The sequence below is a fragment of the Trichoderma citrinoviride genome (assembly GCF_003025115.1).
Source record: "Trichoderma citrinoviride strain TUCIM 6016 unplaced genomic scaffold BBK36scaffold_7, whole genome shotgun sequence".
NCBI lineage: Eukaryota > Fungi > Ascomycota > Sordariomycetes > Hypocreales > Hypocreaceae > Trichoderma > Trichoderma citrinoviride.
In genome coordinates, this window is record NW_020194715.1 from 1,659,501 (window position 1) to 1,682,580 (window position 23,080).

Here is a 23,080-nt window from a genome sequence, read left to right on the forward strand (position 1 = left end):
AGAAACAATTGAAAGCAATCGGACCTCGTCTTTCGTTTACGCCTTCTTCGGCGCATTCTTCTTCTTCCTGGCGGCTAGTCTGTCGCTGTACTTGGGGAACGTGATGCTCGACTTCTTCCGCTTCTTCTCGATGCGCTTCTTGGTGCTTTGCGGTCTGCTCGGCTTCTTTGAGTCCACATCCATGGCTGAGCATCGCAGCATGTTAGCATCCGGTTCGTCAGAGGGGAGAGAATGGGAAATCGTACAGGTCTCATCTGCAGCCTGCTCGTCTCTCTCTTGCGCATTGTCGCCCTCGTCTTCTGCCCAGCAACGTTAGTAAATGAACACAAATTTCTGCATACCCCACCGAAACAGATCCCATAGGATTCAACGAACCATCAATCTTCATCTCCGCAGGCTCGGGCTTGGCCTGCTTTGCCAGCTCGAGCAGCTTGGCCGACAGACGCTCTTGTCTGGCAAGTTCTGCGGGCCCGAAGATGCTGGCAGCCTTGCGCTGGTTGTTGAACTTTTTGCTGCTCGACCGAGAACTCTTTGCCATGATTGCGGTTGTTGCGTAGTATCTTTTTGCGGTGTTTCCGGTGCGTTTCTGTTTCGTTTGGTGACGGACGGACGGTCTCTCGACTTTGCTTGCGATATTCGAATCGGTCCTACAGAGAGAAAGAAGAAAGTTTACGATAACGGGCGGGAAGAGATAAGATAGCCCAGAGACCTTACATTCATAGGTACTCCGTACAACCAGTGTGGCGCATCCGAGTAAGTACATACTACTCCTTTGTGGCTTAGCGCTCCTGCAGTTGCCTCAAACCTTTTTTTCGCGTTAACCTGCCTGGAAGGTTAGTCCCGAGTTCTGCCAGCTGCCGCCGCCTGCCCGATCGCAAAAGTCCAGTGGCGATAGCGTCGAGTCTTATCTCTCTGCCTTGGACCGCCGATTGCTGATGAGCATGTCTCCTTCATAACGGCAGACGCAGACCCGAGGCTGACGGGGTGAAGGAGAGAGTGAATGTGAAGGACGCCGCTGCATCACTCGCCCGTTCTCGCCCTTGGGACCCCCCCCCCCCCCCCATCCGATCCAAATTCACAGCCTCGCTGCTGGCGACTCGACGCCTCAACTGCATCCGCACGTACCTCTTCTCCGTACGCCGATAAACTCGGTCGATTCACTGCCCTCAGCCTCGCACCACCAGCGACCATCACGGCCGTTTGCTGACTTCATAGCGAGCGCCACAGCAACCGCCTGTGCCGCCCAGCGGCCTCGACCCGTTTGCTGTCTGCTTTGCGATCTCGGACTCGATTCTGTCCGCTCCGTCCGCAGCCCCCCCCTTGCCCGAGCTCGATATAGAGCCCAGAGCCTCGATCGCATCGTCTCAGTCACTTCCACGTCGGCCCAACGCTGCTGTCTCGTTGCCCGCTCCTGTCGCCCTCGACTCTTCCTCTTCCTCTTTGATGCCCATGCGAGGCGCTTCCTCTCTCGATCGACTATTCGCGCCGCCAACCCAACCATGGCTTCGTCCAGCTTGATTCAGCGGAATGACGTGAGCGCGCTGCTCCGGCAGGTCCAGGGCAACTCTCTGTTTAATCGCCAGCTCTCTACCATCTGCCAGGTGAATGGCCTCAAGAGCACCGGCGTCAAGGCTGAGCTTCAGCGGCGTATCGTGAATCGTGAGTTTCCCCATCCACATTGTCTCTTTCGCGAAGTCAGTCGCGTGCTCTTGTTGCGCCTGCGCGTGCAGACTGCTAACCTCTCTTTCTCTCACAAACCGCAGTCATCAACGAAACGGTGGCCAACAACGACTACGCGCGATTCCAGCAAGTCCTCCAGAGCATCATGCAGGCTACCTCCCAGCGAGCGAGTCCATCCAAGGTCACGGCGGCGCGGAGTAACGGATCTTTGGCGCAGCCATCTCTGCCTGCTTCCGCGTCCTCGACATCGCCGTACGGCAGCGCGGGCTACAGCAGCCAACGGGCGTATGGGCAAGCCTCTGCAGACGGGCTGCCAGCCTCCCCTTATGGCTCCGGAACGCCCGGTTTCTCGTTCAAGCCGAGCCCCTTCTACACCATCGAAGTCCCTGTGAGCGGTTTGCGGACCTGCGAAGGCAAGTATTGATATCCCGTACAACTTCCCCTTGACCTTGGAAGGAAGCCCTCGCTGACCGGTGTCGCTCCATCCCCAGCCATGGCACAGCATAGGAACTCTGTCACCATCCCGCTAAAGCTAAGCCACTGCCCCAAAAATGCACAGCGATGCATCGACGACAAGTCTTACAGGATCATGGTCTTCTGTGCGAGCGACAACAGCGGCGTACAAGATGTTGCGTTCCCACACCAATCCGAGCTCCGGGTAAACGGCGACGAGATCAAGGCCAACCTGCGAGGCCTCAAGAACAAGCCCGGCTCCACCAGGCCGGTCGACATCACCAGCGCTCTGCGCCTGAAACGAGACTACATGAACAGTATCGAGTTTACGTATGCGCTGACGACCAAGGTAAGTTTTGAACACCGGTTGCCGGAGCCGACCCTTTATCTCCCCCTTTTCATTCTCTCTCTTTTCTCTCGCCATTACTCGCATCCTTTTCGATCATCATCGCTAACGAATATCTCGTGTTTATCTACCTCTGCAGAAATACTACCTCATTGTCAACCTTTGCAAGATCACCACAGTTCCGGAACTGGTAGCGACAATCGCAAGCCGCAGTAAGATCACTGAAGAATCGGTCATAAGAGACCGTAAGTCTCACCTTTGCAAGCACCGTTACTGCTACGATTGCTGACCCGAACATGAACAGTGAACAAGATAGCACAAGACCCGGATGTGGTGGCAACCTCTCAGGTCTTGTCTCTGAAGTGCCCTCTGTCGTACATGAGATTAGAAGTTCCCTGTCGGAGCGTGAGATGCACGCATCTCCAATGCTTTGACGCGACCTCTTACTTGCAGCTTCAGGAGCAAGGTCCGCAATGGCTGTGTCCTATCTGCAACAAGCCGGCGCCGTTTGAACAACTGGCCGTTGATGGGTGCGTATCGCTACATTGACGCCGCTACGCAGCCTGTAACCAGCACTGACCCAGTTCTTTAGTTATGTCAAGGCGATTCTGGAAAAGACGCCCAAAAGCCTGGAGACTGTCACCATTGAGCCAAATGGCAAGTGGTCTAGCAAACCACCGAGGGAGGAGTCACTATCCAGGCCAAACGGCGCAGCACTCGAGGATGATGATGACGACGACGACGATGATGATGACGATGTCGAGGTGTCGGAAATCATCATTGGCGGTCGTCAGCCAGCTACGCCCAAGCGCTTATACACGGACACCGCTGGCTCTGCCGGCACCGAAGGCTCGGCGACGAGACCGCGGGGCAGCTCGCACAGCGCCAAACGACCAGCGCCAGCAGTTATCGACCTGACGTTATCGTCTGACGATGAAGAGCCGATCCAGCGCCCAAACAAGCGCCAGCACACGGGCGCGAGCAGCTACCGCGGCTCCTCGTCGAATCTGCCATTCCTCAGCGAGTCTCCCAGCAACTATACGCCCTAGGAGGCAAGTATGGAAGCCATAGAGGGTATGAGGCGTCAGCCGAAAGAGCCGCGTGGTCGACGGCGTCGAAGGCGAGAGGAGTGAATGTTTTACGTATAGAGAGGGAACTGTAGAAAGAGTTTCCATGCACGAGAGTCAAGGGGGAAGTTAGAGACCAGAGAAGGGGTTTGATTTATCAAGTCAGCAGAGGCGTTCAGGGTGACGAGGAACAAAAAAGGATGATTCCCCTTAAAGGTCGGTACAGGGCCAATTTGTTTGCTTTTTTTCCATTTTCTTTTTCTCCTTCTCATCCTACGATCAAGGACGGAGGAGCATAGCCGTCATCGGGAAAAGACAAAGATGTATGAATAGGACAGTGATAGGTAGCTAAGTAGGGGGTTGCTGGCAGGGCTGTATTTAAGACTGGATATCTTGGACATTCTCTCTTGCAGGTTGCGTATCGTCGATTTGCAAGTCGCTTCGTTTGAGTCTTGCCTGACTTGAAGCACTCGGCTGTATTCTCTGGTGAAAGTTGCAATCACAATGACATGAAGCGGTAGAGTAATGTATCTTGCCATCTTGATCAAGTAGATAGGTAATCTCAACCGTCTCAAATCATACCACAGGCATGTACAGCTACATCCACGCACCCCACCAATAAGCCCACCCCCACAACCTCCAACCTCCAACGCTCGTACATGTACCTCATACCGCAAGCCACAATCGATACCCTTACATCCTCCATACACCTCTCACCATTCTATCTCAACACCAACCTCCACGCACATACACATCGCCAACACCTTTTCTCGTCCTCTCTCCTCTCCTCTCTTCTATCCCCCCTAAACCCCCTCCTCCAGCGCCACACACACACACACACACACAAACACACCAAAACCGCACAACCACAGAAACCACAACACGGCCATCCCAATTAAAAAGAGGGAAAATGTCCCTCTCCCCGCCAATGCCGCCCTTCAACTCCTCCGACCCGAGCGCCTCGTTCCTCTCCACCTCGGCCCTCGACTTCCTCCTCATCGAGCTCGTGCCCCTCGCCCACCGCGTCACCTCCCAGCGCGACTTTTCCTCTCCCTCGCCCGCCGCCACTTCATCTTTGTCCACGCAGCTCTCCCCTCCAGCGAACCACCAGCAGCAACAACATCCCGACAACGACAGCACCGCCGCGCAGGCGCAGGCGCAAACCTCCTCCCCTTCGGTCGAGCATCCCGCAAAGAGGATAGACGACGAGGAGCACCTCGATGCGGTGCACTACCGGCTCGAGGCGCAAGGCTACCGCGTCGGGCAGGGCCTCGTAGAAAGGTGCCTACCTACCTCCCCGACATCGCATACCCATGACCATGACCATTTCCATTCTTCGACACTGTCCAACGCTCTCCCGCTGCCTGCCTTGAGATTAACGGCAAGGAGAACAAAGGCAGAGCAAAAGAAAAGCAAGGTCTAACAAAGCTTCATCGCAGATTCTCCCGCGACCGCCCGCGCTTCAACGACACCCTCGACGTCATCAAGTTCCTCTGCAAAGACCTCTGGTCCCTCGTCTTTGGCAAGAACATTGACAACTTGAAGACGAACCACCGCGTACGCCGAGCTCATCTCCCCACCCCCCTCTTACCACTGTGCAACTTGCGCAGTCGCATTCGAAAATAATCCTGGCTGACGAACAGCCTCTAGGGAGTCTACGTTTTGACCGATAATGCCTTCCGCCCGTTTTCTCGCATGAGCACGGAGACAGGCAGCCAAGCCGTTGTCCGCGCACAGCCCGTACGTTATATACTCTGTCCTGCGCATACGCACACACGATACAGAAAAGAAATCTCAGAGCTCAGAGGTTGTATTTTGCTGACTACGTCTCTAACTCTCCAGTTTCTCTGGTTTCCCTGCGGCATCATCCGCGGCGCTCTGGCTGCCCTGGGTATCAGCGCCACCGTCCAAGCCGAGGTCAACGAGCTACCGGCAGCTATATTCCAGATCAAGACCGTCGTCGCCAAGCCTCAGTGACCGAACTCCGAATCAACTCATCTCGTCGACTCAAGAGGCAGAAAGGGATACATCATCTGCGCCATTGTGCGAAAGAGAAGACAAGCCCGGTCCATCAACTCCCCGGACGACCGCTCAATCCAACCTTGCGCGACGAGCAGCGGACTGTAACCAGTGTGGAACGAAAAAGACTATCCCAACAACAATGGGTCCGCGTGGGGGAAAAGAGACTCTGGGACAATTTTACAGCCTATGAAAGAGAGCAAATCATCAGCCACCCTGCTTATGCGCGCGCGTATATATTATACCCAGTAGTCATATAGCTATTGTCCCTCAAGACCGGCTACCTCGACACTAGAACAGCTACCCAGAGGCTGCAAGTTTCAGGAGGAAAGTATTTACTTTTGGGGAGGGTTGTGGGCAAAGTCGACGCCCTTCTGAATGTTGGCCTTGAGGCCCTCGACAGCCTTGCCCAGGAGCTCCTTCTCCTTCTCGGTGATGCCCTCCAGAGGGTTGGTGGCCTTCTCCACACCTTCGGGCTGCGTAAGGGGTCAGCAAAGCACGCTTCTTCTGCGATGGAAGAGAAGATTTGTCAAAAACTTACTCCAAGCTCCACGGGGACGGAAAAGAAGTCGACGCCGGTAGCCTTGGCAATGGCCTCACCTCCGGGCACGCCGGGCAGGTAGACGTAGCTGGGCTCGACAAGGCCCTTCTCACCCTTGGCGGCACGAAGCAGCTTCTCGGCGAACCTAAAGGAATACCATGTCAATAACAATGTATGCAGGCATCAAAAGAGAAATACTAGGCATCTCACCGGAAGCCAGCATAAGCCATGGAGAGGGTGGCGGAACCGGCACCATCCTTGGCCTTGACAACCTCGTCACCACCAAACTGCACGCGGTTGACAAGCGCATCGTACTTGTCGGCGGGAATCTGGACAGCAGGGTTGGCCTTGCTGAAGAGGGGCAGGATGGTCTCGCCAGAGTGGCCACCAACAACGGGGATGGTGAGCTTCTGGGGCTGAGACTCGCCGACAATCTCGGCGACGAAGGTCTCGGCGCGGACAATGTCGAGGGTGGTGACGCCAAAGAGGCGCTTGGGGTTGAAGACCTTCTTGGCCTTGAGAACCTCGGCGGAGATGGGGACGGTGGAGTTGACGGGGTTGGAGATGACGAGAATGAAGGCATTGGGGGCAACGTCGGCAATGGTCTCGATGAGGCCCTTGACAATGCCGGCGTTGATGTTGAAGAGGTCGTCACGGGTCATTCCAGGCTTGCCTGTTGAGCAGTCGTAGCGTTAGCAATGCCAACAAGGGGAGTTTAATGTTCAACCACATGAAGTGACTGTATGTAGCCTTGGATACGTACGGGGAATGCCAGCGGGGATGATGATGATATCAGCATCCTTGAAAGCGGCCTTGGCACCGTCATTGGCGGGCAGGTAGCCAGTGACTTTCTGTCAACCACGGGCGGCGTTAGCAATCTAGGAGGTACTGCAGAGGTTACTCGACATGCGGCAGTCGGCGATGCGGAGGGTCGAGGGTGCACGAGGTTGGAGCTGGAGCTGGAGTTGGGAGCTTACCGCGGGAGAGGAGATGTGGGAGAGGTCGGCAGCAACGCCGGGGGTGTTGACAACATCGTACAGAGCCAGCTCGTCGATGAGAGGGCTGCCCTTGAGGAGGAGGGACAAGGGCTATGCGAAGATGGCGGAGGACGCGCCGAGTCAGCGACAGAGAAACACCACGGAAGGCGGATTGTGAGGTCTTCGGAAGATGATCATACCTGTCCAATGCCTCCGGAGGCACCAGCAACAACTATCGCGACACAAGAAAACGGTCAGCTTGGGATCCCATCACGACCGCTTCACAATGCGCTTTTGCGGCCCTCGGTGACGCGAAGCTCTGTTTCGCACAGCACCAGCTTCGGCTTGGCCCCCCCGTCGCTGGTGGTGCGGGGTTGAGGGGCAATTCCTGAGTTGGGCTCTGGGAGAAGGAAAGAGGCGTACCTGCTTTGACCATTGTGGCGGTTGTAGGGATTTGTGAAGCGTATAGAATAGAGAAGAGGGAGCTCCGAGGTGAGGTTTGTGTGAAGGTAAAGAAGATGGTATGGGAACGGAGGAGAGGATGGATTATCTAGTTATTGTTGTAAAGAGGGAATTGCGTAAGAACGGGAAGGGGTCGTTGCTTGGACGGAAGCGGGATGGCTCTTGCCCAACGCAAAGCGAGGGGGGGTTGATCGCGCTATATTTTCAGACCAGACAGAAACCAGACGCCTCCACTCGCTGCTCTTTTGACTGCGGCTGCTTTGTTACCTTGTGTTATTCTACCCTTACCTATTAATGGGAGGGGTAATCATATGATAATACCTTACAAGTAACAGAAAAGAATAGAGAAGCCCTTCTCTGGTAGCTCAAGTACGAGTACAACTACTGCTCGTGCTTGCTTGTCTGGCATGGGATGAGCCTGGGGTTGGCCAATCGGGATGCTGGAATGGCCAGTTGCTAAGGTATTACAAGGAAATCCTGTTATTACTGCTATAATCATGTGCACGTTGAACGGCAGCGTCTCCCTACTAGGTAGTAGGGCTATCAGATCTACAAGCCGAGAACCAGAACTGCACTCAGAAACCAAAAGGCCACGAGCATCACCGAGCCTCCGCGAGGGGGAAAAAAAAATGAACCTCGGATCCCCCCTATTCTTTGTTTTCTTTTTTTCTTCCCTTTTCCCCGTCATGTTCCGACCCAGCCTGTTGATCCCGAGTGCCCTGTGAAGCCCAGGTTCGAATTGCTTGTGAACAAGGGAAGCGGAACAAGGGAATGACACAATAAGTTGTCGGGCCGCTGATTCCGAGGTTCGCCGGGCCGGAGCGGATTGGCGTTGGCTTGAGAAGCCTGAGACTGTAGCCGAGCTGGCCCAGCTGTGTTCGTGTGCGATCGGAATGCACCTGTATTTTTTCAACAAAGGGGATGAATCTGCAATTTCTACGCTTGCCCAACGGCTTATTTATCGATTACGCATAGGCTTCTTTGGTTATTTTGCAACCTGTTGGGGTGAGTTGGTAATACGATACTAATAGTATCAGTTTGATAATATGAGACGAGGCCCCGGATGATGAGCCGCGTTTGCTTTGGGATTCCCCGGCGGCACTCGGGGGAGGGCGGAGTGCACCAACACAGACCGGTCATATGGCGGCATGGCGGCCAGCATAATGGTAAGATAGATCCTGGGGTTATGGAGCAATCAAGCCCAGCGAATTGCCGAGGCTGTGTTCCCAGCGCAGCAGCCTAGACGTCAGCCATTACTGAGTAATGGCCTTGGGGCATCCGGGACCACATCTGTCACTGCAGGCACGGCTACAATTCTCATTTCGCACACACAAGTCCAATGCGAGAAGCCATGGGAATTGTTTCCCTTCTAGTTATACTTGCCAGTGGCTCCTCCTCTTGGGCAGATGGTGGTAGAAAGTTTTGTGTTTTTGATTCAGCTCGACCGGTTTCGGGATTCGGCTGCAGCTCCGGCCGTGAACAGCGAGACCTCCAAGGGTCATGACATTTAAAAACAACCCTCGACGGGACGACCCTCCCCTCAACAGGTCCGTCGCATACCAAGCACAGGCCAAAATGTACAAGTCGTAAGAATGAGCCATTATCAGATCCCTACTCCCAGCCCCAGCCAACTCCCAACTGCAACTTCCCTCGTCCCCCCCCTCCAAAATCCTCATCTCATCCTCTCAAGCGGTCCCGAAGAAATCCTTGTTTTGTTTTGTTTTCGTTCGCTTCCATCCTGTTTAGGACTCGCCGGCGGCAGCGGCCTTGGCCTTCTTGCCCCTCAGCTTGGGCTCGGGGTCGGCCTTGACGGGGAGCTGGGAGTGGCGGATGGCAGAGGCACGCTCGACGGCGGCGGCGCGGAGGTCAGGGCGGTAGCCGGTCTTGGCGACCTGGCTGGCAACGGCCTTGTAGGTCCTGTATCCCATCCAGTCGTCATTAGCATGACAAGTACTCCCTCCCCGAGTTACGGCTGTTTTTGTATAAATCCTCCAGGTCTAACTCACTTGCGGGTGGACTTGCCGCCGCCAATGGTGGTCTTGACGACAGACTTGGCGGGCTGGGCGGTGGCAGAAGCCTTCTTGGTGACGACAACGACGCCGCCCTTCTCGTTGGGGAGGACACCGACAGCCTATTCATTCCCATGTCTTAGTATCAAAACACCTCTCGTTCAATTCGTTTTATCGGTTGGGACTCGGTAGATTGCTCAATTGCTCGTTCGTGAATAAAGGGAAATTGCGTCGTACCTTGTCGTTGACGAAGCCAGCGTACTATTCGACCACATTGTTAGCCCTCATAATGTTCTGCCCAGTTTACATACAAAGGTTCTCGAGCTTCGCGTACCTTTCGGCTGTGGACGTTCTTCAGGTTAAGAGGGTCGCGAGAGAACTGGACGCCGCCATTCTTGGAAGCACCGGTCTTGTGGAGGTAGCTGTTGTTGGTTCCTATGCCATGATAATATCGCCGTTTTAGCCTCCAATCCCTCTTTTTCGCAAAAATGGTTTGCCTCGTTCTGAACTGTTCCCCCCCTTCCCTTCGGAGAGGGAAAACAGCTTGGAAGAGGGCCCCCTCAAATGGGGAGAGAGAGCAAAGAAAACTCACGGACGACCTCCCAGATCAGGTCCGAGGAAATGTTGGGCAGAGCGGCGGCCATTGTGTCGGATTTTGTGTGTTGTCGAGGAATGGACTTGGATGTCTTCGCGACGACGGGGTTTCGAGGTTCGTTTTCTTTTGTCGCTAGACCTCACAGAAGCTGGTGCCCGGCGTCGCAGAGAAACAAGTTCGACCAGCCGAAATGTGTGGGCTCGCTTAGCTGCCTGTTTACGGCTTAGCGCAGCCAGGCCGCAAGCAGCGCACTCGTTATCGCTCCTTATCGGCGTCGTCACCCCCAAATCTCCCCATCCTCCTCTTTCTCTCCCCTGTGGCTGGTGTTCCCGGATCGGATCAGGTTTCAAACCGGCCACCTCCCCATCAGACCACATGGTGCGCGACCAGGGGAGGGGGAAGCTGGAATGGATCCCGCACAGCCACTGCTTTCAAGCCGCATCGGTGCCAGGTTGCAACACGTCAGACGGGGCAGCTCTTTTTGAGGCCTCACCCAAATCCGTCGCGGCGCATCGCATTTTCCTCCACAGCCTCCAAGCAGCAGCGCTTCGATCGTATTACCAAGAAACTCTCGACTTTTTTTTTCTTTACAGAGCCAGCCAACAGCCATCCCGCCCGACAAAACGAGGCCTAGCCATGAACTGGTTCATCTGCTAGCCGCCGAACATCTCCAGGGAGCGCTTTTTGGCTTCAAACGACACTTTTCTTCTTCTCGCTATCCTCTTCTTAATCCTCCTTTCGTCGCTTTCCTTGAGCCTCTAGTCCTCATTTCCGTTCCGCGCAAACTCCTGAAAAACGAACCATACCGTATAAAACCACACCACATTCTTCCCTCATCTCCGAGCCACCCGCAAAAGCACGACGACGACGACGCCATCATCAACAACGACCGCAACTGTCAACAAAAAGGAAAACAACACAACGCCCAACAGCAACAATGTCCTACCTCCTCTACTCCCTCTGCGTCTCCCTCGTCGTCCTCGCAACAGCCCTCTTCCTCACGCGCTCCTGCTGGCTCCGCCGCCTGCACGAGCTCCGCCTCCCGGGCTCCGACTACCTCTACGACCGCCTGCCCTCGTCCTTCGCCGGCGACATCGAGGCCGGCCTGTCCAGCAGCACGTTTGACCTGACGGGCAACGTCGACGGCGGCGACGCCCGCGCGGGGCTCGACGACGAGGCCAAGGCCGAGGTCCTCCGCATCATGAAGAAGAGGCGCCTGCCGTTTGACCAGGCGCGCAAGGTGTACATGGAGAACCGCTTCAAGGCCAACGGCATCGGGCCTGACGGGCGGCCGAGGGATCCCAAGTTTGTGAGCTTCTCATGATGCTACGGAGAGAAGCGAGCTTTTTTACCCTTGTTCTTTGTACTTGTGAGATGCGCCGTTGCAGTGCCTTCTAAAATGCTGTTGCTGCTTTGTCTGGCACAGCTTTTGTTTCGAACTCTGGTTACAAACAAACCGCCCTTATTCCTGTCCATGATCTGGAGCATCTGCGGGAAGCCTTTTTCACATTGTCATTTTTTTTCATCTCTTCAATTCTGTCCCTTCCCTTCATTCCTTTTTTCCTTTAGTGTGTTTGTCTTGCGTCAGCCTGTTCTGTTCACCTCTGCGCGCTTGGTCGCCATGCATTTCTATTCAATAGTCGCTCACTGCTTTACTTCTCCTAATTTTCCTTTTTGTTCCACTTGACTGCCCTTCAACGCATCGTCAGTTGATAGCGTGTCCTTTGTCCTTGTCACTTTCATTTGTTCTTTGGTCCAAAGCTGGAGTCTGGAAGTCGCTTCTCTATTATCATTATTATTACATTGCCGGATTATACATAGATGCCGGTGCGCTTGATATCAGTCATCAAATGAAAATATACCATAGTATTACACATCATTCAGCAGACTCTTGTTTTCTTTTTCATGATGCCGTGTCCTCATAAACGCCTCTGCCACCGCAAGTGCTCAGCCAAAATCCAGTATTGAAACCCCCACGGCGTCATGGTTGGCTCATTCCATGATCCACCCGTAGAACTGTTGACGAATATGTACACAAATCAAGTATTGGCGGCAGATTATATAAAAATGATTGGTGCCGGCGCAGACACCTTTTTTTCACTGTAGCGCAAAGTAATTGCTACGCCGAAAGAATGGAGACTTTTTGTGGCCGTAAAACGTTTATTGAAAAGAAGAAGGAGGAGAAGAAGAGAAAGACGCAGAGCACCCGGCGCTTATTTGTTCTTCTTGGTGTCGGGCACGTAGGTCCTGTCGTCGGAGCCCTCGACCTCCTTGACGGTGGCATCGACCTCCTCGGCCTCGTCCTTCCACTTCTTCTGCGACATCTTGACCTCCTTCTCGAACATCCAGGCCTCGGGCATCTTGTAGGTGCCGCCCAGGCGATCAAAGGCAGTGAAGAACTGGCCGTAGTTGACCTCGAAGCGAGAGTGGTGCAGCGAGTGGCAGGCGGCGCCGTTGACAACCGGGTTGTTGGTGAGGTACTCGCCGTCGTGGATCATGATGGTCCAGAAGTTGACAAAGACAAAGAGGAAGACGTACGCCATCTTCTGCAGCGGGAAGATGAAGGGGAAGACGTGGTAGGGGATCGACTGGGCGAAGCCGTCGACCGGATGGAAGGCGTGGCTGGCGTAGGGCGTGGGCATGATCCACTTGTGGTGAGGCTTGTGCAGGTGCTTGTAGACCGACGGGTGGTGCAGGTATCGGTGAATCCAGTAGATCCAGAAATCCGTGAAGACGAGGAAGAGCGGGAACTGGAGGATGTTATACCACATGCCGGGGCCCTCGGCGGTGGTGTCGTAGAGCTTGCCGTAGCCGCGGACCTCGAGCAGGAAGAGGGGCGCCGTCAGGAGAGACATGAAGGGCATCGACTTGTTGGTCTGGATGACTTCGAGCCAGATCTGGTTCTTGATGTACTTGGGGTGCTTCATGGTGCGCTTGTCGAAGATGAAGACGTAGGAGAGAGTGGCGAAGATGAAGTAGACAATGAGGCCAAAGATCCTGTCCAATTGTTAGCCAGACTGTCCAGCGCGCAGGAAGAAGGGTGACATCTATCTGGGGCGCATACCATGTAATGAAGAAGAGCGTGGCCGCCTGGCGATAGACGTTATCTCGGGGCAAGGAGCTCATGTACGCGGCCTGGTAGGGCTCGACCTGGAAGTACTGCGTCGCGGGCTTGTAGGTCCATGATGAAAAGGCCTGGGCCGAGGAATTGGTCGCCGTTGCCTTGGGGTAGTCGTACGGCGCCGGCTGCAGAGGGAACAGCCAGGCGTAGACGTGGTCGGCGATGAAGGTGTCGGTGAGCTCCAGCACGACGTCCATAGTGGGCAGACCAGAGGGATGAGGGCAAAGGCGAAGAAAGAGGAAAAAGAGAGCTGAACAAGAAGTTGTGCCGCTTGTTCGCAGGATTCGGAGGCGACGGGGTTCTGCGATCGAGTCGCGGGCAGCGAGAGAGGGCCAATTTAAATACTGAGCCTAAAGGTAGTCGATGGTCCGGGGGGGGGGGGAGGGATTCGACGTTGAAAGAGAGCGAGAAAAAATAAAAACTGGGGCGCGAGTTCAGGGGTGCAACGCGGATCCCGATTGAGGTTCGGCGCAAAAAGAAGAAGAGCGAGGTTCAGTGGCAGGGAGATCGATCAGATAAGCGTGCGAGGGGCTGTTTTGCGTTGCTTGTTTGATGATGGACCGCCGTCGCGCCCGGCGATGCTGATGCTGATGTTGATGTTGATGCTGATGCTGGCTTTGATGGTGAATTGTGTCAGTTTGGAGAGCAGATGTCAAGGAGGCGGAAGGCTGGTGATTACCTATCAACTAACAACTTGAAATTGAAGCTAGCAACTTCGTGTAGCTTCAGGCAGGGTGATGTCCGGTTGTTTCGAATGGGAACAAAAGACAATGGAAGTAAGACGTTGCAGTAATACTGCTTCTCTCGCATATATATACCTTGTCAAGATGCCGACCAACAGGATCGACTCGACACTGTGGAAGTGCTCGCCCGCCTCCGCCCCTTTCACGGAGCAGCAGCGACCCGGCGCCAGCTGGTGGTGTGATGTTTTGTGATTCGCTCCCAGCAATCGAAATGTCCGAACATCTACGGCTCTCCGAATCGAGCGCGTCGAAATGGGGGATCCCCCCCGAGCGGAGCCGAAGTGGCCAGAGAGGGAGCTGAAATGTGCTGATAATCAAGCGGGCGTGGTGCCTGAACAGGCTGAGGCGCGGCGCGGGATAGGCCGGTTTGCCTTACTTAAGCCGCGCCTTTTGCGGGACGGGCGGTCGCATTCGTATCGATAAGAACACGAATACGCTGCACCTACAGGTATTTACTACCTCCCGTTCTCCATCCATGCGTGACATCCCATTCTTCTGCGGCGAATATCCACAAAAGACGTGTTCATCGTTCTTGCTGTGCGAGATTGAGCGGCAAATCAGAGGCCCGTCATCAATTGCTGCATTCGGATCGTTCGTCGTCGGTTCTGTTGCTCGTCATTCATCCAACCTGCGATTCCCACCCACACTGCGTCCTGCCTTCTGACCGCTGCTAATGTGTACAATACAGTGTGCCTGTGAGGAATTGCCGCCCGAGAACAGACATTTCTGTTGGGCTATTTGAACCAGCAAAAAAAGGGATAGGATCCGGACATTTGTTCGTGGGAGACGGCAATCTTCATCTTGTTCTCCATCGCAGAGGATGCAAATGCCCCATAGATATTGCATCAACTGCTCCTGGACAGCGTACGGTTATCATGGTCTTATTGTCTAATTGCGGATGATGCCTTGTATTATTACTATCCATGGATCCTGGCAGCTCCCTTGGGCCATATCCGAGCCCGGCTTCCGCTCCGTCATCGCCGAACGTCAGAGATCGTGGCAACAAAATCCCCTTTCGCGATCCGGTCAACTTTCGGTCGGCATTATGCCGGAGTTAATTGACAAGCTTAGCAATCCAGTCCCCCATGCCTTTGGGGATGCAGCTTCTGTGCTGTCACCCTGGGGTCTTAAATTGCGGGTAGATTCCCGGCCCTAGCCCTGGAAAACTCTTGGAAAGTTTGCCGGAACGACTCACAAGTGATAGCGCCTGTGCTAGGGGGGTGGTTCGGTTGGCGACTTGATGTAATCGGAATGGAGCTGACTGGGTGTCTTGGCTCAGAGTACAGCACGAACTGGCAAACAATGGGCAGTGACGTTAATGTGGTGATACTACATGCTGTTCTCTGATACAATCGGCCGGGCCTACCCTAAGGTAAGGTACATTTAGTAATAGCCAAGGTACTATTAACAGACCTACAGTACTCGATATTCAAGTCTCTACTATCCATCTTAGCATCAGCAATTGGCTCTTGTAACTGTCGCCGTGCACATGCGGGGGTTTAAGTGGTGGCTGCGTCGATCCCAGGACGCGCATTTGCTTTTGCTCATCTCACAGGTCGGTGGCTTTCATCACCTGGTAAAGATGATTGCTTCCGATAACCACGTCACGGCTGTGGTGCAATACATACTACATTGCACATGTAACCACAGCGCACTTGGCACAGAAGCGTTTAGGTGTGTACAAGAATGGTATGGTAGTACGCGTGAGAGGGGCGTGGTGAGGGATTCCCTCCTGCCTGGTGGTTGGTATCAACAGAGGCTGGTATTATCGGCACACCACAAGTTCGGATGCTGCAAGCCATAGATGCAAGCCACTGTCACATTCTGACTGGGTTGTCCAGCATCCTGGCGACTCTTTTTACTCGGTCAGGGAAAGAAAAGAGAACATTTCGGTATAGCCACACGCTGGTATGTATGTAAGTGGCAGTACTTGTAGTATAAGGAACGCGTGTGTGATGCTTGCTCGACGCTGCCACTAGGCCACTCGCCCCCCCCCCCAAAGAGAGACATCATTACCCTAGAATAGGAACCATTTCCATCACCTAATTATATCCCAGACAACGTTTCCAGAGCACAGGTGTGATACAAGACGCATGTCGTGGATGAGCTTCCAAGACATGTGTGTAAAAAGACAGACGTACATTTCACCTGACACCTCGTTGCATTGGAGGAATCGCTCGGCGACGGCACCCCCTTTCGCGCGGCTACCGTAAGCCGCAGATGGCCATTCCTACCGAAAGACGGGATGGAGGGTTGACACCCCAGCAATGGCAAACGGTGGATGCAGAAAGTGAGAACGTAGTTATAGTTATAGTAAGTTAAGCAATCCATACATCAGTAGACGGAAGACGAAGAGCATGTGAGATACAGGCACACACGAACCAACAGCAGGCGAAGCAGGTCTATCTATCGGCATCACCCGACTGGAAGGTCGATCAAGGACATACGGTCTTGAAAGAATGAGCAAACGAGGCTGCCAAGACAATTCTCCATTTGGCTCCCTCAGCCTCATGTGGCTCGCCGGGGAAAATATTGTGTGTGAGACAAGAAGAGAGAGCTAGTAGTGCCGTTGGTTGACAAATAGGACGAGGACGGTGGCATCTGCCTACAAACGGCCATGGTGGAGTTGGGCCAAATAGGATGGGAGGGGGCAGCAATGCTTGGTACAACGGGAAAAAAAACAAGACGAACGAGAAGATTCGTGGTTCCTCAAGCCTACAGGCAAACGCGGACTGGATTCTCCCCCTCTCTCTCTCTTCCTCTGTGTGTGTGTTTCAGGGTTAGCATCACTCTCTTGAATCCAGCCTCGACGTCATTATCTTGACGTCAACCCGAGCCTTCAAGGCCGCAGTTGAGAAAGTGACCGGGTACCTCGATTGAGCAGTACTACTACCGCTTGTCTTCCTTTAAGCGAGCAGTGGCATCGCATTTGTTAGGTCCAGCTCGGATGATGCACATGGCTCCCGTCTCCTCGCTCGGATATCGGGATGGGCGTCGACGTTTGAAAGTTGTGTGCGGGATTCTCGTCCCTGTACGCGTACGAAGGTACCAAAGTGGCAGCTTCGCCCAAAACGACAGAGCAGAGCATGCGAGCGGATCTAGGCCGCAAATCGGATAGCGTGCAGAGCGGAGCCCGTCCTCAGGTACAAGTGCCAAGTACTTTGCTTAGCCAGCTTCGATGGAGCGACAGCCAGCATGGGGAACAGGCTGGGCTGTGGCTGGTGTTAGGCTCGGCCGCCCCACCCGCACTAACCCCCTGCCAGCGCTGGGACCGGAGTGGGGACCCGCTGGGTGGGTTTGGGCGCCCCACCTGCTGCAGCCCACTTTGGGTGCCCACCCTGCATCCCTGCTTCCTGCGTGAGCCGCTCCCAGACCGGGACAGCAGTGCTGGTGAGGTATTTGCTTAGCTGAAGCAGGGTACTGCACGTTAGCGAGCATGGTGGATTTATGTGGGAGCTGCCACCTGAAGCGACCGAAGCGGCGATTAGAGCAACTTCTAACGTACAGACGCTCCACCGTGCCGGGCTGGGCCTCTGCACCTGCCCTGCTGCTGGGGAACGGGCGGCGGATTTGGAACCAGGATGAACGGCGAGGAAGGAAGACGAGAGGGGGGTCGCGCTTGAAGGGGGCTGAGAGGCGCTTACAGGTACATATGTACATGCAGGTTGCGAAGCATTGATTAGGTACGGAAGGACGGAGGACAGGGAAATACTACGTGCCGTAATACATGCAGAGGCAGAGAAGTGATGACGCGAGAGAGAAAGACGACGGTTGTTGAAACGGACGCGGCTTCTGGAGCAAGGAGTCAAAGTGAGGATATAGTCTAGTTTACCTACTTAGAACTCGTAAGACCTCAAGATGAGGAGATATAAAGAAGGCTATCCATCTTTCTATCGCGACTTACCTAAGTAACAGTACCCGTCTTACTCGTAGTTGACAAGCGTCTCTGTGCGCGTGCATCTGCATGCATGAGCGTCTGCCTCTACGAGTACATCACATTGCATGCCCTCATTGCTTGTGCTACCGGTTTCCACTCGTCCAGAGCACGGTATGGTATCACAGCATCTCTTCTGTCCGTGTGCGACCCCAGGTGAAGAGGCGTGCCCACGACCGTGTCCCGTCCCCAGCGCAGCCAGCCCGTGCGACATCGCTGTCTGCCCGGCTGTTAGGTAGTAGTTGTGGTCGTACTGATGAATCGTAGAGGTACTTCTGCGACGAGCAGGCGGTACTCCGTGCCCCGAGCACCAAAGCCGTGGCTGTCGCGGTATCGATTTGCTGTCGGCCCGCCCTGCTGCACACCCCCAAGAAGAAGCCAGAAACACCCCTAAACGGAGACGGGAAAGGACAAGAGAGCTAAAAGAGACACAGAGAGAGAGAAGGGCCCGAGCTTCTGTGCAACTCAAGTCCCCGCTAAAACCCATGGATGTCCCACCTCCCACGCCCCTGTCCGGCTGGTGCCAGAACACACTCACGCCGAGGCCAGGCTATCCGGGACGACCTGACGCCCCTGTCGCCTGTACTGCGCGGTACATGTGGGCGGTGCCGCAGCAGCAGAGAGGAACCCGAGTAAACCCCCAGTCCGCTGTGGCGCGTGCAGTGGAGCGCCGTCACAACAAGTACCGCCAGGTACATCGCGGCGGTCGTCTGGACTTGGGCTGCATGTACAACGAGGCGCCCCCCCCTAGAGCCAGCGCCTCTTCTTCTCCCCTCCCCCCCCAGCTGCTCTGCTCTGCTTGTGTGGTCAGGCTACGAGCCCCGAGACGAGACGCCTGCTCGCTTCTAGTGCTCCACCGAAGTTACCTTATTCCCCCAGCCGCGACGCTGTACCTCCAAGGTTCCTTTTCTCACCTTTTTCTCTTCTCTCTCTCTCTCTCTCCTCTGCCTCCTCCTTTGATACAAACCCTCCACCAGCATCGAAATCACGTCCGCCGTGCCGCAGACACGCGATCCTGCGCCCAAGCTACGAGCGAGTCACTCTCCCATCCCGCCCGCTCGTCTTCATTTACCGCCTCCATCGTCAGCCTCGGCCGGTCGAAGCTCGAATTTCGTCACTTCCCTTTTCTGGGGGGTCAATTTTTTTCTACTTCTCTTACTAGGAGGGTGTTTTGACTTGCGGTCTCGATAGAGCCACGTCGAAATCTCGAATATCCGGCTCACACGCCCGCTGGTCTCCGGATCCAGGCGACAGCGGAAACCTTCACGCAGACGTCGCGCAAGTTTTTTTTTCCCGCCGCACCCAGGCCCCTTCGCACGAGCTTGCGTCCCGATCATCCCCCCATCGACCAAACCCGCGAAAGCCATGTCCATGTATTCCCATCGCGGCATGGGCGCTGTGCCCCCCGGCAATGCTCGCCTCAACGAGCTGCTGGAGCAGATCAGGGCCGAGTTCGACAGCCAGCAGCGCCAGACTGAGAACTTTGAGCATCAGAGTACGCCTTTTCCTCCCCTCCCCGCAGATGTCGTCTGAGCAAGGTTACTGGTGTGCGATGGCCGTTTGGAATGTTGAACCAAGTGCATACACCGCACGCACGCATATACATGTGAAGAGGTGGACGTTGTGACACAGAACAAGAGATGAAGAAGAAGAAAGGATGGAGAGGAAATTCACACATCACAGCTAGCAGATACATTATGGACTGGACTCGTTGGCTAACTGATGAATTCCAGTCTCAGCGCAGGTCAGCGAAATGCAGCTGGTGCGAGAAAAGGTCTACGCCATGGAGCAAACCCACATGACGCTCAAACAAAAGTAAGCATGCTCTACATGGCCAGCACGTCGTCGCGGGCCGCGCGCTAACAGCGTCTCTCTTTTGCGTGCAAACAGATACGAGGAGGAGATCAACATGTTGCGGCATCAGCTCGAGGTCGCTCGCAAGGGAGCTCCGCAAGCAGGCCTCCAGGGCCCTCCTCAGCACGCTGGGCCCTCCCAGCAGCCTCCCTCGATTGCGCCTGGGAACAACCTCTTTGGCGGCATCATTGGCAACCCGGGAGGCCTTGCGCCGCCTCAGCCCCAGGCTCCTCCCCAGGAGCAGCAGATGGGCCCTCACCACCACCAGATGGCCCAAGGCCCTCCGGGACTGCCCGCTCCCCCCCCGCACCCCAACGCGCCGCAGCAGCAACAGCAGCAGCAGCCGCCGCAGCAGCCTCCGTACCAGCAGGCCTATCCTCAAGGCCCCAATGGCATGGGCCCTCAGCCTCCGCCAAGCACGGCCTCGCCTGGTCCGGGCCGACGAGCCATTGGCCGCCCGCCGAACGCTGTCGGGCCTGCGACGCCCCAGATCAACACCCCCGTGCCGTATCCCGGCAATGCCCAGTCTCCGCAAGTGAGCCACCCGACTCCCGACCACGCTCGCATGGGCGGCCCCCGAGCCCCTCCCCCTCCCATCAGCAATGCCCTCGGTGATCTCGAGGTCGACGCCGTCGCCCCCCACAACAAGAAGACGGGCAACGACTGGTACGCCATCTTCAACCCGCAGGTCCAGCGCGTCCTGGACGTCGACCTGGTCCATTCCCTGACCCACGAGAGCGTCGTCTGCTGTGTCCGCTTCAGCCATGACGGCAAGTATGTCGCCACGGGCTGCAACAAGTCGGCCCAGATCTTTGACGTCCAGACGGGCGAAAAGGTCTGCGTCTTGGAGGACCATAACGCCACCGACATGGCTGCCGACCTCTACATTCGCAGCGTCTGCTTCAGCCCCGACGGCCGATATCTGGCTACCGGTGCCGAAGACAAGTTGATTCGGGTAAGCAAAACCAGAGTGTCTAAAGGGAGACAGGAGGGCTTGGCAGATATATGCCTTTGCCCCAAGTCCGCGCCCTTGCAGTTCCCAGACGAAGACTTGCTAATGTCAATATTCTTTCTTAGGTGTGGGATATTGCCACTCGAACCATCCGCAACCACTTCTCGGGCCACGAACAGGACATCTACTCGCTTGACTTTGCGCGCGACGGCCGCACCATCGCTTCGGGCAGTGGCGATAGGACCGTCCGTTTGTGGGATATTGAGCAAGGCACCAACACCCTGACGCTGACGATAGAGGATGGCGTCACCACCGTTGCCATTTCTCCCGACACGCAGTTCGTCGCCGCCGGCTCGTTGGACAAGAGCGTTCGTGTCTGGGACATCATGACGGGCTTCCTGGTCGAGCGTCTGGAGGGACCCGATGGGCACAAGGACAGCGTGTACTCGGTGGCGTTTTCGCCCAACGGCAAGGACCTGGTCAGCGGCAGTCTGGATCGCACGATCAAGATGTGGGAGCTTAGCTCGCCTCGCGGCCCTCCCAGCTCCGGTACCAAGGGCGGCAAGTGCGTCAAGACGTTTGAGGGCCACCGAGACTTTGTCCTGTCCGTTGCGCTGACCCCCGACGCCAACTGGGTCTTGTCCGGCTCCAAGGACCGCGGTGTCCAGTTCTGGGACCCCCGCACGGGCACGACGCAGCTCATGCTTCAGGGACACAAGAACTCTGTTATTTCGGTAGCTCCTAGCCCCCAGGGCGGCTACTTTGCGACTGGTTCCGGTGACATGAAGGCTCGCATCTGGTCTTACCGCCCTTATTAGGTGGTGGCGTGAAGACGCGGAGAAGGGCGAAGAGGCAATGAGCAGCATGGAGTCGATGTTGAAAGTTTGGGCAAGACTGGAGGGCTCCGGGGAGGGACTAGGAATAGGACAAACTCTGGCCCAAACCGGTCTTAATACCTTGGAATACGTGTTTACGAGGCAAGATTACGCGGGGTGGTGGTTATTATTTAACGTACGGGAGGCTGGCGCATCGGCGGGAAAGCACAGCCCCTTCTTTTTTAATTTTTTGAACGTGTAACGGGTATGAGGAGAGGCCAAGCAGGGTTTACTAATTCGTTGGTATTATTTGTCTTTGGTCTTAATTTGAAAATCCGCCTAGTTTGTATTCGGGTAATGAAGATGCCTTTTTTGACACTTTGTTTTTGTGTCATCTACCTCTTTGGACGTCTTGCAAGGCTGGATCTCGGGTATGATGTCTAGGTATTGAGAAAACGTGGGGGTATAATGCTGGATAGATAAAATATAACAGTACGCAAGTGTTGCTAGAATGAAGGCGTCTTCACTTTTTCTCGCGTTCAATCTTGTTCAATCGGCTGGAGTTTATGCCAATGACCCAAAGAGGCTTGACAGTTCGTCTCCTTTCCCCCTCTTCTTCTTCTTCTTCTTCTTGTCGTCTTTCAATGAGGCTTCCTTTGATTTCGTCCTGGAAGGCTTTGCCGTCATGGCCTCTGGCTCGTGCGCGACCTCGCCGCGCGGCGGCTCATCTGAAGAATGCCGTGTGCTGCTACTGCTGGCTGTCTGTTGTTGTTGTTGTTGTTGTTGTTGTTGTTGTTGGTGTACTGTTCGTAGACGCTCTGTTGACTGTATCACCGGCCGAGAATGATGTGCGTCGCGGGATATGGCGATGCCTTTGTCTTGGTTTGCTGCTGCTGCTGCTGCTGCGTCAATGGAGCGATTGTATGAGCTGGAGAGCGGTTTTGCTGTCGTTGTTGAGGGAGTGGTGGAGGTGGAGGTGGAAGTTGTTGCTGTTGTGTGGTCGAGGAGCTGGGCGAGGACGGCGTGGACGCGGGCGAGGATGGCGAGGAGGAGGAGGCCTAGGGGGGCGTGTTGGTTGTCGGCGGCGAGTTGGGAGAATGCGCTGGTTACGGGGGCATTAGTTTGCGATGAGGATTGTCTTGACTTGGCGGAAGGACGTACATGTATGCTCTGGGGATAAAGTGCTTGCTGAGCCAGATTGCGCGCGGAGGAGGAGGAGGTGAAGGCGACGCAGCAGCGGCAGCAGCAGCCTCGCGACGAAAAGGGCGAGATGATGATGGTGTTGAAGTAGAGGAGGCAGAGAGGTCGTGGACGAGGGCGCGGAGGGTGCGGCGCAGGATGCGGAAGACGGGCCACCAGTGGGCGAGGCGGTGCTGGTTGTGGTGGCGGTGGTTGAAGGCGTTGAGGATGGGGAGGAGGGGGGAGAGGGAGGAGGGGGAGGGTTGCTGTTGTTGTTGTTGTTGTATGTCCATTGTTGTGGTTGTGGGTTTGTGGTGTGCGTATGGGAGTTGT

The 23,080-nt window shown here is 55.3% G+C and overlaps 9 protein-coding genes across 9 annotated transcripts; 4 read left to right on the forward strand and 5 right to left on the reverse strand.

Moving 5' to 3' along the window:
* Positions 1-42: 42 nt before the first annotated feature.
* Positions 43-538, reverse strand: BBK36DRAFT_1098855 (hypothetical protein; the record flags this gene model as incomplete). The annotated part of the gene is made up of 3 exons (XM_024889127.1): positions 43-185; positions 246-299; positions 376-538. Coding segments are annotated over 3 exons (360 nt in total), but the record flags the coding sequence as incomplete, so codon positions are not given.
* Positions 539-1,499: 961 nt separating this feature from the next.
* Positions 1,500-3,528, forward strand: BBK36DRAFT_1119709 (zf-MIZ-domain-containing protein; the record flags this gene model as incomplete). Its single annotated transcript, XM_024890618.1, has 6 exons — positions 1,500-1,659; positions 1,998-2,062; positions 2,141-2,482; positions 2,619-2,724; positions 2,784-3,009; positions 3,072-3,528. 6 exons carry the CDS (start codon positions 1,500-1,502, stop codon positions 3,526-3,528), a joined length of 1,356 nt encoding a protein of 451 aa, XP_024749890.1.
* A 926-nt stretch (positions 3,529-4,454) lies between these two features.
* Positions 4,455-5,997, forward strand: BBK36DRAFT_1207596 (transport protein particle component; the record flags this gene model as incomplete). Its single annotated transcript, XM_024897422.1, has 5 exons — positions 4,455-4,827; positions 4,986-5,103; positions 5,197-5,286; positions 5,389-5,529; positions 5,601-5,997. Coding segments are annotated over 4 exons (716 nt in total), but the record flags the coding sequence as incomplete, so codon positions are not given.
* Positions 5,855-7,519, reverse strand: BBK36DRAFT_1201676 (malate dehydrogenase; the record flags this gene model as incomplete). The annotated part of the gene is made up of 7 exons (XM_024897180.1): positions 5,855-6,041; positions 6,107-6,251; positions 6,317-6,779; positions 6,870-6,957; positions 7,084-7,194; positions 7,284-7,315; positions 7,507-7,519. The coding sequence occupies 7 exons, from the start codon at positions 7,517-7,519 to the stop codon at positions 5,901-5,903; spliced, it is 993 nt and encodes a 330-aa protein (XP_024749892.1). The 3' UTR covers positions 5,855-5,900.
* Positions 7,520-8,970: 1,451 nt separating this feature from the next.
* Positions 8,971-10,210, reverse strand: BBK36DRAFT_1135462 (ribosomal protein L28e). Its single transcript, XM_024892656.1, is given in 9 exon segments — positions 8,971-9,042; positions 9,090-9,100; positions 9,149-9,209; positions 9,225-9,234; positions 9,282-9,462; positions 9,552-9,676; positions 9,792-9,815; positions 9,889-9,989; positions 10,147-10,210. The coding sequence occupies 5 exon segments, from the start codon at positions 10,196-10,198 to the stop codon at positions 9,288-9,290; spliced, it is 477 nt and encodes a 158-aa protein (XP_024749893.1). The 5' UTR covers positions 10,199-10,210; the 3' UTR covers positions 8,971-9,042; positions 9,090-9,100; positions 9,149-9,209; positions 9,225-9,234; positions 9,282-9,287.
* An 876-nt stretch (positions 10,211-11,086) lies between these two features.
* Positions 11,087-11,473, forward strand: BBK36DRAFT_1201680 (hypothetical protein; the record flags this gene model as incomplete). Its single annotated transcript, XM_024897181.1, has 1 exon — positions 11,087-11,473. One exon carries the CDS (start codon positions 11,087-11,089, stop codon positions 11,471-11,473), a length of 387 nt encoding a protein of 128 aa, XP_024749894.1.
* A 717-nt stretch (positions 11,474-12,190) lies between these two features.
* On the reverse strand, positions 12,191-13,796 carry BBK36DRAFT_1135463 (hypothetical protein). Its single transcript, XM_024892657.1, has 4 exons — positions 13,520-13,796; positions 13,214-13,474; positions 12,362-13,146; positions 12,191-12,244 (listed from the first exon to the last, which is right to left on the reverse strand). The coding sequence occupies exons 2-3, from the start codon at positions 13,465-13,467 to the stop codon at positions 12,363-12,365; spliced, it is 1,038 nt and encodes a 345-aa protein (XP_024749895.1). The 5' UTR covers positions 13,468-13,474; positions 13,520-13,796; the 3' UTR covers positions 12,191-12,244; position 12,362.
* Positions 13,797-19,336: 5,540 nt separating this feature from the next.
* On the forward strand, positions 19,337-21,571 carry BBK36DRAFT_1119842 (WD40 repeat-like protein; the record flags this gene model as incomplete). Its single annotated transcript, XM_024890631.1, has 4 exons — positions 19,337-19,442; positions 19,681-19,762; positions 19,838-20,756; positions 20,879-21,571. The coding sequence occupies 4 exons, from the start codon at positions 19,337-19,339 to the stop codon at positions 21,569-21,571; spliced, it is 1,800 nt and encodes a 599-aa protein (XP_024749896.1).
* Positions 21,572-22,132: 561 nt separating this feature from the next.
* Positions 22,133-23,040, reverse strand: BBK36DRAFT_1141412 (hypothetical protein; the record flags this gene model as incomplete). Its single annotated transcript, XM_024893444.1, has 2 exons — positions 22,133-22,670; positions 22,730-23,040. 2 exons carry the CDS (start codon positions 23,038-23,040, stop codon positions 22,133-22,135), a joined length of 849 nt encoding a protein of 282 aa, XP_024749897.1.
* Positions 23,041-23,080: the final 40 nt, after the last annotated feature.